The 13,952-nt window shown below is 36.5% G+C and overlaps 1 protein-coding gene across 1 annotated transcript; it reads right to left on the bottom strand.

Annotated features, from left to right (window-relative positions):
* Window positions 1–6,935: 6,935 nt before the first annotated feature.
* On the bottom strand, window positions 6,936–12,759 carry LOC137951847 (MLO-like protein 1). Its single transcript, XM_068798798.1, has 18 exons — window positions 12,704–12,759; window positions 12,166–12,366; window positions 11,935–12,027; window positions 11,482–11,816; window positions 11,020–11,283; window positions 10,881–10,938; window positions 10,516–10,742; window positions 10,264–10,380; window positions 10,107–10,167; window positions 9,870–9,964; window positions 9,574–9,648; window positions 9,407–9,495; window positions 9,228–9,277; window positions 8,996–9,036; window positions 7,886–8,095; window positions 7,703–7,770; window positions 7,547–7,607; window positions 6,936–7,463 (listed from the first exon to the last, which is right to left on the bottom strand). The coding sequence occupies exons 5-18, from the start codon at window positions 11,146–11,148 to the stop codon at window positions 7,227–7,229; spliced, it is 1,518 nt and encodes a 505-aa protein (XP_068654899.1). The 5' UTR covers window positions 11,149–11,283; window positions 11,482–11,816; window positions 11,935–12,027; window positions 12,166–12,366; window positions 12,704–12,759; the 3' UTR covers window positions 6,936–7,226.
* Between the last annotated feature and the right edge of the window lie 1,193 nt (window positions 12,760–13,952).

Genomic DNA, 13,952 nt, shown 5'->3' with positions numbered 1-13,952 from the left:
CGACAGACCTCAAGTATTATGAGAGTAGGCTGAATCTGAATTGGCGACCTATCTTGAAACAGATTACGGATGATCCAGGTAAAAGTTGTGATTGCTTGCTATATATTGCATAATTATATACGTAGGGAAGATTACATGGATTTGTTTGAAGATGAAGATCAAGATTCAAGTGATGATTCCGGTGGAGAATATTGTGAAGATAATATTGAAAATGAAAATGAAGACAATGATAGTGGTGATGATGTGGACACTCAAAGAAGTACTCAGAGGGAGTCTGTAGTACAATCTGCAAGAGCATTGTATTTTCAAGATGTATTAGCAATTCAGATGTGGCAAAATTATTGACTATTATGTTTTAATGCCAAAGTTATATTTTTATTTTTTTATTTTTATTATTACAATGTTTGTGTAGTGCGAATTTAAACAAATATAACTACGTCTATAAGTTAGTTTAAGAGTGAGAATTTAAACACTTTTAATATAATAATTGCATTAAGTTTTTGGATATTATAAAAGTAAGTATTTGTGTAAATATTTTACTTTTTATAAATTATGTTAATAAATTAATATTATTTTGATATTACTGATATATATTAAGTTAATAACAAATTTATAATTTCATATATAGATATTAAAAAATTAAAATTTGATTATAGTTTTAATAATATAAAAGTAAGCATTTTTTTAACTGTTATATTTTATATTTTTTTTTATTAACTAATATTAATTTAATTTTTTGAAAGTCAGATATATCAAAATATTTTATTTAATAAATAATCTATCTACACTTTACATTGTACTAACACAAACAAGTACTTGACACTGCACATTACATTGTGCACACTAACACAAAAAAGTACTTGACACTGCACTTTATATTGTGCGCATTAACACAAACAAGTACCTTACTTTCTTGAAGATAGATGATGAAGTTCATGACATGTCAAAGGTCCCATATGCCAATGTAATGGGGTATTTAATGTATGCTACGGTTTGTACAAGACCAGGTTTTGGCACAAACTGTCAGCGTGGTTAGCAAGTTTCTTTCAAATTTAGGTCAACAACATTGGGATGCAGTCAAGTGGATTTTCAGATACTTGAAGGGTATTACAAACTATGACATCAAGTTTAGCAAACACCATAGTGTTCCTTCAGTTGTGGAATATGTGGATGCGGACTGTGTAGGGGACTTAGATGACAGGAGGTCTACCACAAGTAATGTATTTATTCTTGTGGGAGGGCTTATTTGTTGGAAGTCCATAGTACAGTCTATAGTTGCACTATCTACTAATGAGTTATAGTATGTAGCAGTAGTTGAGGCTCCCAAGGGGGCTTTGTGGCTTATAGGGTTGGTCAAGGCGTTGGGTGTCTAGCAAGGTGGAGTTTAGTTGCATTGTGACAGTCAGAGTGCAATTTATTTAGCAAAGAACAATATGTATCATGCACTTAGATGTGAGGTTCCATAAGATCATGGAATTGGTTTCATCATGTGAACTACTGCTTGAGAATACAATAGACATATTGACAAAGCATTTCTTGGATTTGATAAATGTCTCCAGTTGCAAGATGAGAGACGACCACCACAACCTATTGTTCCACATAGAGACCTAAGTTATGCTTTATTTTTCTTAAGGGGTGAATATTCACCAAGATGGAGATTTTTGAGTATATGGCTTACACATGGGGTTGGGGGGTATTTTTTTATAGGGATATTTATGTCTTTTCCACACAAATACATCTAGGGTTTAGTATAAATATGCATTATGTAACCCTAATTGAAATTAGTGTATTTTCGGACATAGGCACACTACCAAACCACCCTAAAATTCCTTTGTCTTATTCGTTCTTCCCTTCATCTTCACAATCTATCTCCGCAATGGGAAAAACGCTTTGAGAATCACGCAATAAGATAAAATCACTAGAGCAATACGATAATACTAGAAGCGAGAGAAAGCAAGGTGGCTAATTACTACTGGCCGCCCTTGCTCAACTGGAGTTTGACAATTATATTCATTCTAGATCAACGAGATATTTTTAAAAATTCAAACCTCAAATGATCCATCATCGGTGTTGTTGGCATCATCACACAGACAAATCCTTCCGTTGAGAAGCACGTCAGTACTCTCTTGAGATTAATCCTCGATGTATATGCAATTTGTGAAGAGTTTGATTGAGCGATCTTGATTGCTTTTATTTTATTTATTGGTTCATGTCTCACGATGGACTTGCCGATGAGCTTCTCGCGGTCCTCTCTGCGATTTCATTTACAGACAAAAAGGGAAGTAACAATGTCATATGAAGCTTCTTGGACAACTTTCCCTGCCATGTGAGCCACCACAAACATCTTATCAAGCTTTTACACTTTTGACAATGAATTTGGAAAATGACTGCTTTGAAATCTCGAAGTTGGCCATTTGTTTGACTGTGAGTGTCACCTTTCTTTATTCTCCTGAGTATGTTCACTATAAGCTATTACCGTCTGAAAACTAGGTATATCTGGAAATGAAGTGTATCGTCCATTTTTATTCTTGCAATGTGCTCTGTCTAATGACTTTCCCAGTGGAAATTCATCTTTTGTGGTAATTGTTGGACAACCACTCGGCGGAAGCAGGAATTGCATAGCCAGCAGAGGCAGAATGGATAGTGTTAAAATATGAGTTCCAAGGGTATTTTAATTTTTAATTAATTTTCATAATATATTTTCTCTTATATTATGTCTTACTATGTCTGTGACTTAACTTAGAGATGTATTTTAGGAGATATATAGGTTTGTGTATTGAGGGGTATTTTTATCCTTTCATAAAGTTTCACTTAAAACCCTAACTAAAAGAAGTACATCTTAGATAGTTTTTTTTTTTCAATTTTGTGGATCTTATTTTAATCATTAACAACTCTTTTGAAGGATTTTCCTAGATTTCCGAATTTTCTTACTACTTTTAATCAAATGATTATTATGATTTAAATTCATTTGATGATCCCATTTTGAAATATTTCTTCAATCCTGCTAGTGTCATACCCAACCATGCCTACATCTTCATCATTGATGTTCGTGTCATCCTGATTTCATGCAATGGACTATTTCTTCTTCATTTTGTGGTCTTAATTGCTTAGTTTGATTGATATATATTGAAAATTGACTATATGGGCTAATGAATTGCCCTAATTGACTCAATTATGTGGCCCAATTGATTGCATAAGACTAGAAATTTGGGAAAAGTGTTCCTAATTGACTATTGACGCATTATTACATTAAACTGTGGATGTTTTGTGGTGTTGAATGGCTGAATTCAACACACAATTTGTTGTCCAAAGGATCGTTGAAAGCTCAGATGTGAAATTTTCTCAACCTATTTCGATAACTACAATTCGATTGAATGAATCAAATTATGTGAACTAGTTAAGATCAATTTTGATGTATTTGAGGGCTAGAAGGATGACTAAATATAAATGAGATGGTGCCTCTACCTATTCCTGAAGATTGGGTAACAAAAGATAATTTAGTGATGATATGGTTGGTTAATAGTATGGAGTCACGATTCAGTGACTAGATTTTGAGTTATAGTATTGTTAAGGCAGTGTGGACCACCTTGACATCTATTTTATCTCAAGAAAGTAATTGTCGCAAATTTATGAATTATATGTAAGATATTTTAATATGAAGCATAGAAGTAGGTCAATGACAAATTACTTCATTGAGATGAGAGGGATACTACAAGAATTCAACACACATTCGTAAGAAGGAGAAATTTGGTAAACTTACCTGGGCCAATTCTAAAGTCACAGAAAATGACACTTCTTCACACGTTGGGTCTTATGAAAAAATTCAATAGTTAGTATAATGACTGGGTCAATTGACTGCATTATCTACTACTTCTCCGTTGTTGAGAGTCACCCTTCATCCTTAGCAAATGCCACAATGGCGATGACAAGTATGACTGCATTGAAGGTCTCATTCTCCCTCGTCGATCATTCATTCAAGAGCCTCTGCACACATGTCAGCCATGCCCTCTTTATTTTAGTCTATTAATCCATTTCATTCATATCCTCGAGTTACTTTAGCTGATGGATCCACCTCACCTATTCAAGGGAAGGGTATTGTTCACACTACCCCACAAATGTCATCAAACTTAGTTCTATTTGTTCCAAAGTTTCTAGTTGATTTATTGTCTGTGAGTCACATTACTAAATCCTTAAATTGTTGTTTAACATTTTATCATACTTCTATGTTTCCATGACTGGTAGATGACAATGACGATTAATTTAGGACATGAGAAGGGAAGACTCTATATGCTAGATGGTGTATTTGTTTCTCGAGCTGTAGCACTCATTATTGCAGATTCTTCCTACTTGTGACATCAGTGCTTCGAACATCCATCACCAGTTAAACTGTGTCAGTATTTTCCTTCTTTGCCAACAGATATTTCATTTGATTGTGATTCTGTCAACTGGGATAACATCATTGACCTAGTTTCCAAGTTAGTTCTATTTGTAGCACCAAATTATTTGAATTAGTTTAGTCTAATGTATGGGGTTATTGTCAAATTCCTACTCCATTTGGTTTCAAGTATTTTGTGTCGTTTATTAACGATTTCAGTAGAGTCACTTAGGTGTACCTCTTACAGAAAAGTTCGAAGTATTTTATGTATTCATGAAATTTTTCAATGTAATAAAAAAATTAATTTGGTGCTTATATTCATATGCTTCTTATACATATGGTATTACCCATAAATCATCTTTTCTTTATACCCATAAACAAAATGGGGTGGTTGAACGTAAAAATAGACATCTTCTTGAGATTATTTTAACAATATTACTGCACATGAAATTCCTGAAGTCTTTTTGGGAGGATGCAATTTTGACTTCTTGTTTCTTAATTATCGCATGCCCTCCTTTGTTTTGCATGGTCAAGTTCCTCTTCATATTCAAAACCGAATTGTAAACTGTTTGATGTGGTTCATTGCGTTTTTTGTTGTACTTGTTTTATTCAAGTGTTTGGTACTTCAACTGATAAGTTGTCACCTCAATCTATCAAATGCGGCTTTTTGGGCTACTCTCATCAACAAAAAAAGTATAAATATTATGATCCTATTCAATGGAAGACTTATGTGTCAGTTGATGTAACTTTTCTTTTAGTGAGCTTCCTATTTCTTTTATCTTCTTTAGACAATCTGGTTTTTGTCACTGTTTTGGATGTACCAACTCCATCAGATTCTTCTCTGCTTTTCATGTTTGCAACCACCATCCCGTACTCTTGCAATGCCTCAAACCACTACACTTACAAAACTTTCTTTTTGTGATCAGTTGTCTTCCTCTTTGCTTGCAGGTCCTGTTATGTCTAATTTGAACTTGCCTATTAGTCCATGGCAAGGTAAACGGTCTTGCATTTCTCATCAGATTTCAAAAATATATATCTCTTGAATTTTTATCTTCATCCTTTAAATCCTTTGTTATGTCATTGTCTTCATCCTTTATACTTTATTCAGTGCAAAATGCTATGTGTTCTCTAAAAAATTTATGGATGAAGAAATGAGTGCCTTGATGTATTGGGAAACTTAACGTTTATGTGATTCATCGACTGGAACATCAATTGAGGGGTGTCGTTGAGTTTATACCATAAAATATAATGTTGATGGCTCTATTGAATGACACAAAACATGACTGGTGGCAAATTGATATACATAGACATTCGATGTTGATGTGTTTAAGATATTTTCTCCTATGACCCAACTCACTTTGGTATGTATCTTAGTCTCTATGACAGTTAATAGAGGTTAATATCTCTTTCAGTTTGATGTAAAAAATACCTTTTTGTATGGTGATTTACATGAAAAAGTTTATATGAAACAACCTCCTAAATATGTTGCTCAGGGGGAGACAAGGAAGGTATGTAAGTTATAAAGACCATTTATGGACTTAAATAGAGTCCACAGGTGTAGTTCAAAAAGATCAGCAATGTAGTAATACAGTTTGGGTTCTACAAAAGCCATTATAATCATTTTATGTTCCTATTTAAGAGGAAGATTGGTATGATGGTTTTGGTTGTCTATGTAGATAATATTGTACTATCTAGGGATGATCACAAATGCATTAAAAAAGTTAAACAATATCTGGTCACACATTTTCAAACAAAAGATTGAGCTCCCTCAAGTACTTCCATGGATTGAAGTTGCTCATAGAAAGCGAGGTATTGCTCTCTTTTAGAGAAAATATTATATTAGATATGTTGCAAGAGAATGGTTTGATGATTACTAAACCAATAGATACTCCCATATAAATCAACCATAATCTTCATTACACGCAGGGTCCTACTCTCATGGACAAAACTCAATACGGATTATTGGTAGGAAAATTGATTTATGTTATAGTTACCTAGATATATCCTTTGTTGTGAGAGTTGTGAACCAGTTTATGAAAAATCATAAAACAGTGCATTAAAGTGGTACTAAACCCTGTTCTTTGAAAGGAGGAGAGAAAACTTCGAGAGCATGGTACTACATAGAGTTAGCATCGCTTTTCTCAAACCAAAGTGGGTGAAGAAGAAACTACAGATTAGATGTAGTAATTGATTCCATCCTGCGTGCAAAGTTAACTTTTGTCTTTCCATTTTGTCTCTCAAGCTTTATTTGGTGCCTCAAAGGGGGGATAATATGTCATAAATTAGTATTGAATTATGATTTAATACTAAGTTAACAGTAGTGCTGGGCTTAGTATACTTTTCCTCTTAAGTACCTTTTCTTCTCTCACTTTTCAGCAATCAGCCAGTGCTTCCTCTTTTACACTTTTGACTGTACCATACCATTAGGAATAGAACTACAATTGCTGATCCACAACTGTGGGAATTCTGCCAGAGAAACCATCTCTATCCCAGTCTAAGACTAAGGAAATTGCCTTGATGTTTCATATATTTTACTGCCGACAACAAAATATCATGGATATCACCATTTGTCTGGAGTCTGGAATAGAAGTTTCATGAACAAGCAATCCGAATTACAGGGACAATCAAATTTTCTATAACCATTTCCAAAATTTAACAGTTGTGCTATTAATATTTAATTTTACAGTATCACTCCAGATGTGAAGGGTAGCTCTCCCTTCTCCATTAAAAAAGATCAGGAAATAGGAAATTGATTCCACCACCACAAAACTGAGATAATTGTATAAACTGTCATCTGTGTTGTTGGTGATTCAACACTGTAACTCTTAAACTTGGCACTTGCCTCAAGGTCTCATGTGAGTGCTGGCTTGGAGTCATTTGTTGCAGCAATGCCTTCTTCCATTTTAGATTCTCTGTTTTCCATCTTTTGCAATGGAATTCCAATAGGAGACCTTTCCCTTGTTTCGGTCGACCCTTCCCCACCAATAGCAGCCTTCAATCCCTTCCTCTTCTTCACCTTTTGTGCCCAACCAACAAGACCCACTTGCACATGCTCTTCGAATATGGCCTTCTTGAAATAACTTCCCATCTTCACGGAGATCAGGAGAAGCATTAATCATAAAATAGTATTCCCACAACTTATGGCAGTAGTGAAATAAACAGACAACTCACCTGGGTAACAATTGCATAAAGTGGTAAGGTGCTGTAGCTACAGAGTATCTGAATAATCACCCTATAGGAGGCCAATCAAAACACATTTATATCCAATGTACTATTAGAGAAATAAGTTTCACCAACAGAAACTAAAGAGAGGACGCAATGTTTTACCCAATAATAAGTCTAGGTATTATATAACGAACTTGTCCCATAATGCAGGAATCCCAGCCATATGTTGTCTGCACAGCAATGTAAAACCATGAGGATCTCCACACTGAATGAAGTCGGAAATTTCCAACATAATTGATGCAAGATTCATGTTGAAAAGTCTAAATGATGTTACATGGCAATTACCAGTATCCAGAAGAAAAATGCTATCTCAAAAGCATTTTGAAAGAGGATGAAATGGATCAGGTAGAGGACTATTCTGGGCCGGTGGAGCCAGAAGTGATCATCCGAAGGCTGAACCACCAATTCCCCCTCAATGGCAGTATGTTTTTCAGCAACTTCATGGGCCAACTGTGTAATTACATGCTCCAACTTGGTGCCAACAGCAAGGAGAAGCTGAAAAATTACTCTTATTAAGTCTAATATGTTCTTAACAAAATAGGTAACACGAAATTGCAGCATTCATGAGCATGTGTGAGTGAGATTTCGAAGGTGCATTCATTCTCCTTCTGTCTTAAGCATCTAATTTGTACGAAAGGTGAAACATCAAATGAACCACATCTTAAACAGGAAACAATTGTTCAACCCAAATTTTTTGAACAGAATAAAACTTCATTTGGGACAGATGAGAGAACCATGAAAAAGAATAATTTGATAGATCACAAAATGACTTGAGATGTAAAAATTTTAAGATACTGAAGAATGAAAAGAAACTCACGCAAACCATGACAGGGTAAGACAGGTTCTGAATTGTGTGTGTATATGTATCCATGTAAAAAACGATTTTTGAAAAGCTATATATTATATGAACCAGCCTAATCCAGTTTTTCCTATTCAATTTTGGTGGAAGACGAAACTACACGGCAAGCCTGTTATTGTCTGAACCTAGCTAACCATCCAATGGTGTCTCATATGTTAAAGTTTCAACAATATGTATAGGCTTGTTTCCAAGATAATTAACTCTGTCCATTATTAGACCAGCTTATGTTTTCAAAACTGGCGGCTATAAACTTAAAAGTGGTGAAAATGCATGCCATCTCCCACCTACAATGTCTCTCCATCTGCCATATTAGATACCAATTCACTTGAATGCAGCATTAATACAATCGTGTAATCTGTCTGTCAGATACTTTCCAGTTACAAGTCCATGGCGAGAGACCTTAGCAAGTTTAACCAAAGTGCCAGTCTTAAAATGAGCACATGGGACACGGACCAAAGATAAAATGGAACGTGACCAAGCAAAAAGATATACAAGTCATAAGTAGAAAGAACAATTTCAAGGACAGGGCTACATACAAGTAGTGGAATGAATGCTATCCAAAAGTAAGTATGCCAACCTGCAAGATGGAATAAAAAAAGGTTAAAAGAATTTGAGCACACAATCAAACAGATAAGCAACTGAATAGTATCATAGATATAAGGTGCTAGAGTTAGGGCAGCACAGTTTCATTTCATGAAATAAATAGGTGAAGTCTTAGTATTACTATCTATGAGCATTATTTAGGGTGCACCCTGAGCCAGAACTTACCATCAACATTCAGCAACAAGAAAATGACAACAAATACCCAAAGGTACCAACTGCAGGAAAGTAAGACTTTGAGAATCAGAAGAAGTATTCCATAGGGTCCCTAACTATGAAAAAAAAAAAAATTTCCTGCACACGACAGTATTGTTACAGTTTGGATTCTCCATGGGAAGTGGTAATACCTTATACCAACAACCTTTTTGAAGTCAGCTTCCAAGGCACGTATCATGTATTTATGAAAGTTAAACTTTGGGTTTCCCCTGCAATGTGTCTACAAAAAAATCAACAGAATTTAGGAATCTAAGCTAAGCAGATCTAAGGTAAGCAGCCCTTGTATTCATAAGCATACCATGATGAAACCCAGTCGCAGTGTAACATAGTCTGATTTGGTCACAGATGCATAGAATTGTTTCATGAAAGAATTCTGTAAAAACACAGAAACTACCAGATTAGAAGAATAGCTGAGGAATCTTTCATCATGCAGAGCAAACAATAATAGCAAGCAACAGCAACATTAAGCCAAGAATTGATCTCATCAGTAGTTGAAAAACATCTGAGCCACCTACTAAAGGGTGCTTTTATGCTTTGCTTTTACACTTCAATTCAGTAAGTGCCCCATTAATCACAATACATGATTTCACCTACCAGCCAACTAAGTAAACCTGAATCTTTTCCAAAGCCCGAGAAGTGTTCTCTGATAAAAGTGTGCTGATGTACATGGGTGACCTTGTCTTTCAGAACTGCACATGTTGATCAGAAACATGTTGAATTACACAGAGAGCATATAGATAGTAATTGCATGAACAATAAGGAACTTTTTGTTGACAAAAAGTAATACGTAGCATGCAAGAGGAGCATTCTTTAGATATTAGAAAGTAGTACCCTTGTTAGTATCGTAATTTTCCTTGGCAATAGAGTCCTCCCAGTTTTTCCATTGTTGAATCTAGAACATCAGAACAATAATAATATAAGGACGTGAGTCATCACAGGAAATCGATAGCAGTAGCAAAACAAGGTTGAACAGTTGGGACCAAATTACCTTTGCCCCTCCCAGAATCATGGTTACAAGACAGAAAACCACATGGACTATTGCCAGGACAAAAATGAAAATGTGAAGTTGATGTAAGGCTTCAAGAGATAACGCAGGAACCTTGCCCTGAGACCATAACACAGAGCAAACGCATTCAATACTTACTTCCTCACTTCCTCCAAAGACGTAGCTCGAAGTACTTGTCACTTCAAAAAGTAAGTGTGGAAATTCGAGGACTATATATGATGATGAAGAGATTACCGGTTTGCAATGGATTTTACCGGCTGATTCAGCAAGGAGGCGCCTTCCACTGCCGAAGATGCCGGAGTATATGAAATTTTGGAAGTGTCCTGTAACTTTCTCAGTATTTTGGTCTTCCTTTTTGCAAGGCAGAAGGTGTTTGGTGAGATGCTCCGGAATGCATATGCGGCCGATTGCCCCTTGGAGGACAGTCAAAAGAAGGGAAATGAAACCCAGAAGCATCAACTCTGCCCGAAAGAAACATCAGAGATTATCAGGTTTCCATTAATTATAAACATGGACTGGGTAGAGATAGACAAAATGCGGATACAGAAACATTTAATGGAAAAACGAAATCTTTCCAGTTAAGAGGTAGAAAATCCAACCTTCTTTCACTTTTTGTAATGCTTCAAAGAGGGGCTTCTGGTTCTTCTTCTTCAAATACTACAAAACAGACAAATCACAAATTTCAGAAACAAGAGCATAAAATTCCACCACCACCTCTCCAAGCTCAAACATGCTCACCTTTCCGAGAAAATGAAGGATCCTTTCAACCGCCAGAGATATGGCGACGATAACAGAGCAAACAGCAGCCACCACCCACGTCGGAGTAAACTCCAACGACGTCGACTCTCCTTCTCCCCCTCCAGCCATCTCTCTCTACAATTTTTCCCTCCCTCCGTCGCTGGACTAAATAGATTTTCTCTTGTGTCTAACAGAGGCAGAGCTAAAATGGGTAATTCGATTATAGAGGTGCCTTCTATGGCAATTTCTGAAACGCGTGATGCACTGCAGAGTATCAACAAGATTATGACTTCAGATAACTTGAAGCATGATTTATTGATTTTCCTTTTATATCTGTGCTCCCCTCTGTTTTAGTTTTTTCTCCGCTACGGGAAAAACGCTCTGAAAATCACGCAAATAAGACAAAATCCCTCGAGCAATAAGATAATACAAGAAGCGAGAGATAGCAAGGTGGCTAATTACCACTGGCCGCCCTTGCACAACTGGAGTTCGACAATCATATTCATTCTAGATCAACGAGAAATTTTAAGAAATTCAAACTTCAAATGATCCATCATCGGTGCTGCTGGCATCATCATACAGACAAATCCTTCCGTTGAGAAGCGCGTCAATACTCTCTTGAGATTAATCCTCGACGTATATGCAATTTGTGAAGAGTTTGACCGAGCGATCTTGATTGCTTTTATTGATTGGTTCATGTCTCAAGATGGACAGCTTCTCGCGGTCCTCTGTGCGATTTCATTTACAGACAAAAAGGGAAGTAACAATGTCACATGGAGCTTTTTTGACATCTTTCCCTGCCATGTGAGCCACAGCAAGCGTCTTATCAAGCTTTTGCACTTTTGACAATGAATCTGATAAAATAAAAGCTTAAATAAATAATATTTTAATGCAGAGCAGTTAGCTGTAACGGACCCAGTATGAACAGGCCGGCCGTGGTCCTCAAAGCTTCCTTTGCTTTCCTCTGCCCTACTTTGATGCATAAGCTCGCGGCCGGACATTACCGGGCTGTCGTTTTTACAGATTATAAAGAAGATTTCTGAAGAAGTAATTCAACATCTTCAGCAGATTTTAATTTTTATCGATAAAAGCATAACGGTATGAACATAGAAGAAGATGGATTGAGGAGAAAGAGGCGGTCCATACCAGATCTAGGGACAACGTTCTCGAATATCCTTCGTTGTCGCTCCTTTTCTTGTTATCTTCTTCTTTTCTCTCTTTTCGGGTTTTAATTACGAGGATTCAGGAAAGAAATCAAAGCCGCTAACACCCTCGTTGAAAATTTAGAAGCAACATCATGACGTTCGAGAGTCGTCTCAAATCTGCTGTAACTGGGGAAGTTGATTTCTGTAAGAGATTAAACGGAAGACACGAGTTTGATTTTGACTCCTGCCAGTTACCACCAAAGATGTAATAAATAGTAGAAAAGAAATTTATAATGCCGGTGTCTTTGCTCCAGACGTGCGACACAATCATTCTTTGTCTGGATCTGAGACTTCACCAACAAAAGGTCTTTTCACTGTTCTTTGGTTTTAGACTGATAGGTCTCCAGGATCAGGGCCGAGTCCCCGGCGTATCAGATGTGCGAGATAAACAAAAACAAAACCGCGTAGACTGTATAATTCTTAATCGTTGCATCCGACAAAGGCAAAAAAAAAAAAAAAGGTTGAAGGCAGTCAGCCACCTGCCGAAATGGGCGCCTGCGATGAATCCGTAATCGCCGGGTCGGATTTACTACTGTACGTGTCCGGTTTCTCGACTGCCCTCACGTCCACTTCAAGCGTCAGCCATGTCTGTGAGCTCCTTTCTCTTTCGCCTACTTGGAGCCCACTCATGAATCAACCAATCGTGGTCTGCACTTTGCTGTAAAACCTCTTCCACTGCGTAAATTCTTCGTTTGAAGTCCATTCACATTATTGAATGCTTCTTCATCAGTGCCTCTCCGATGTCAAATCAGGTAACATTTCCATCAGACAAAGCAGAAGGAATGTTAACAGCAAGTTGCAACAGTGAGATCCGTAATGCGATCTGACCTGAACAGAGAAATTCACGCGAACTTTAATCGAAATATTGACTAGGGCAAAATCAATCTGCTGCAGATTTTAATGGCTGATCAACGTATGAGAAGAATCAGTCCAGAAGCCCAATTGATTCGAAGTTTGAAGAAGGGAGGTTGGGACCTCCCCAGCTATGGACAAGCCTTGACTCTGTGTAAGTTGGAAAAACTCACTATAAATCATTACTAGCTTTAATACTTTCCTGATAATAACTTCGTTAAGATAATGCCAGCTACAAAAGAAATGATAAAACCTCACCAGTAAACGCGCTCATCGGGAAGATGATGAAATCCTTCTGATTCTTATCAGCAATTGGTGCCCATTTTCCTTCCAATGAATGACAGAGACAAGAACAACCCCATTAAAAAAATAATAATTAATGAGTAGATCATTCAATAACAATTCACTCTAGGTCACCCGTTTAGTACTCCCCTAAGCCCTATCTGAACAACAGCTTCCATTGGGTGTTGATTAAGCAACAGGGTTGATAGGGAGAGCTCCCAAACCCCGTTGTGTAGGTCAATTGATAGTGAGACAGTTGTAATTGTTTTCCAACTGCCTATTAATTGTAATTTGGATAGAATAGAAAGACTTTCAGGAAATCCCTGAAATATGACTACCATGACTGCCATGAATGGAGGTATGTATCTTGGTTTCCGATTTTAGTTTTTAAATAAATTTCAACATTTGGTATCAGAGTAGAATCTCTAGTCTGGCTTATATTCTATTAAACTTTATGGAAAAAGGAGAGAAAGGAGATAGGACCATTGTTGGTTTGCAATTGGGCACTCCTATATCTTTTTATTGCTTATTTCTTTTTTCACACATGAAAAAGAAGGAAAGAAAAGAAAAGAAAGCAAAATCGAGTAATCATTT

Source organism: Aristolochia californica, unplaced genomic scaffold (assembly GCF_029961685.1).
Source record: "Aristolochia californica isolate CCGP_79_NKW_82.1479 unplaced genomic scaffold, dmAriCali1.0.hap1 SCAF_1, whole genome shotgun sequence".
NCBI lineage: Eukaryota > Viridiplantae > Streptophyta > Magnoliopsida > Piperales > Aristolochiaceae > Aristolochia > Aristolochia californica.
The sequence above is the reverse complement of the archived record's forward strand: the minus strand, read 5'-3'. Positions and strand labels throughout refer to the sequence as shown.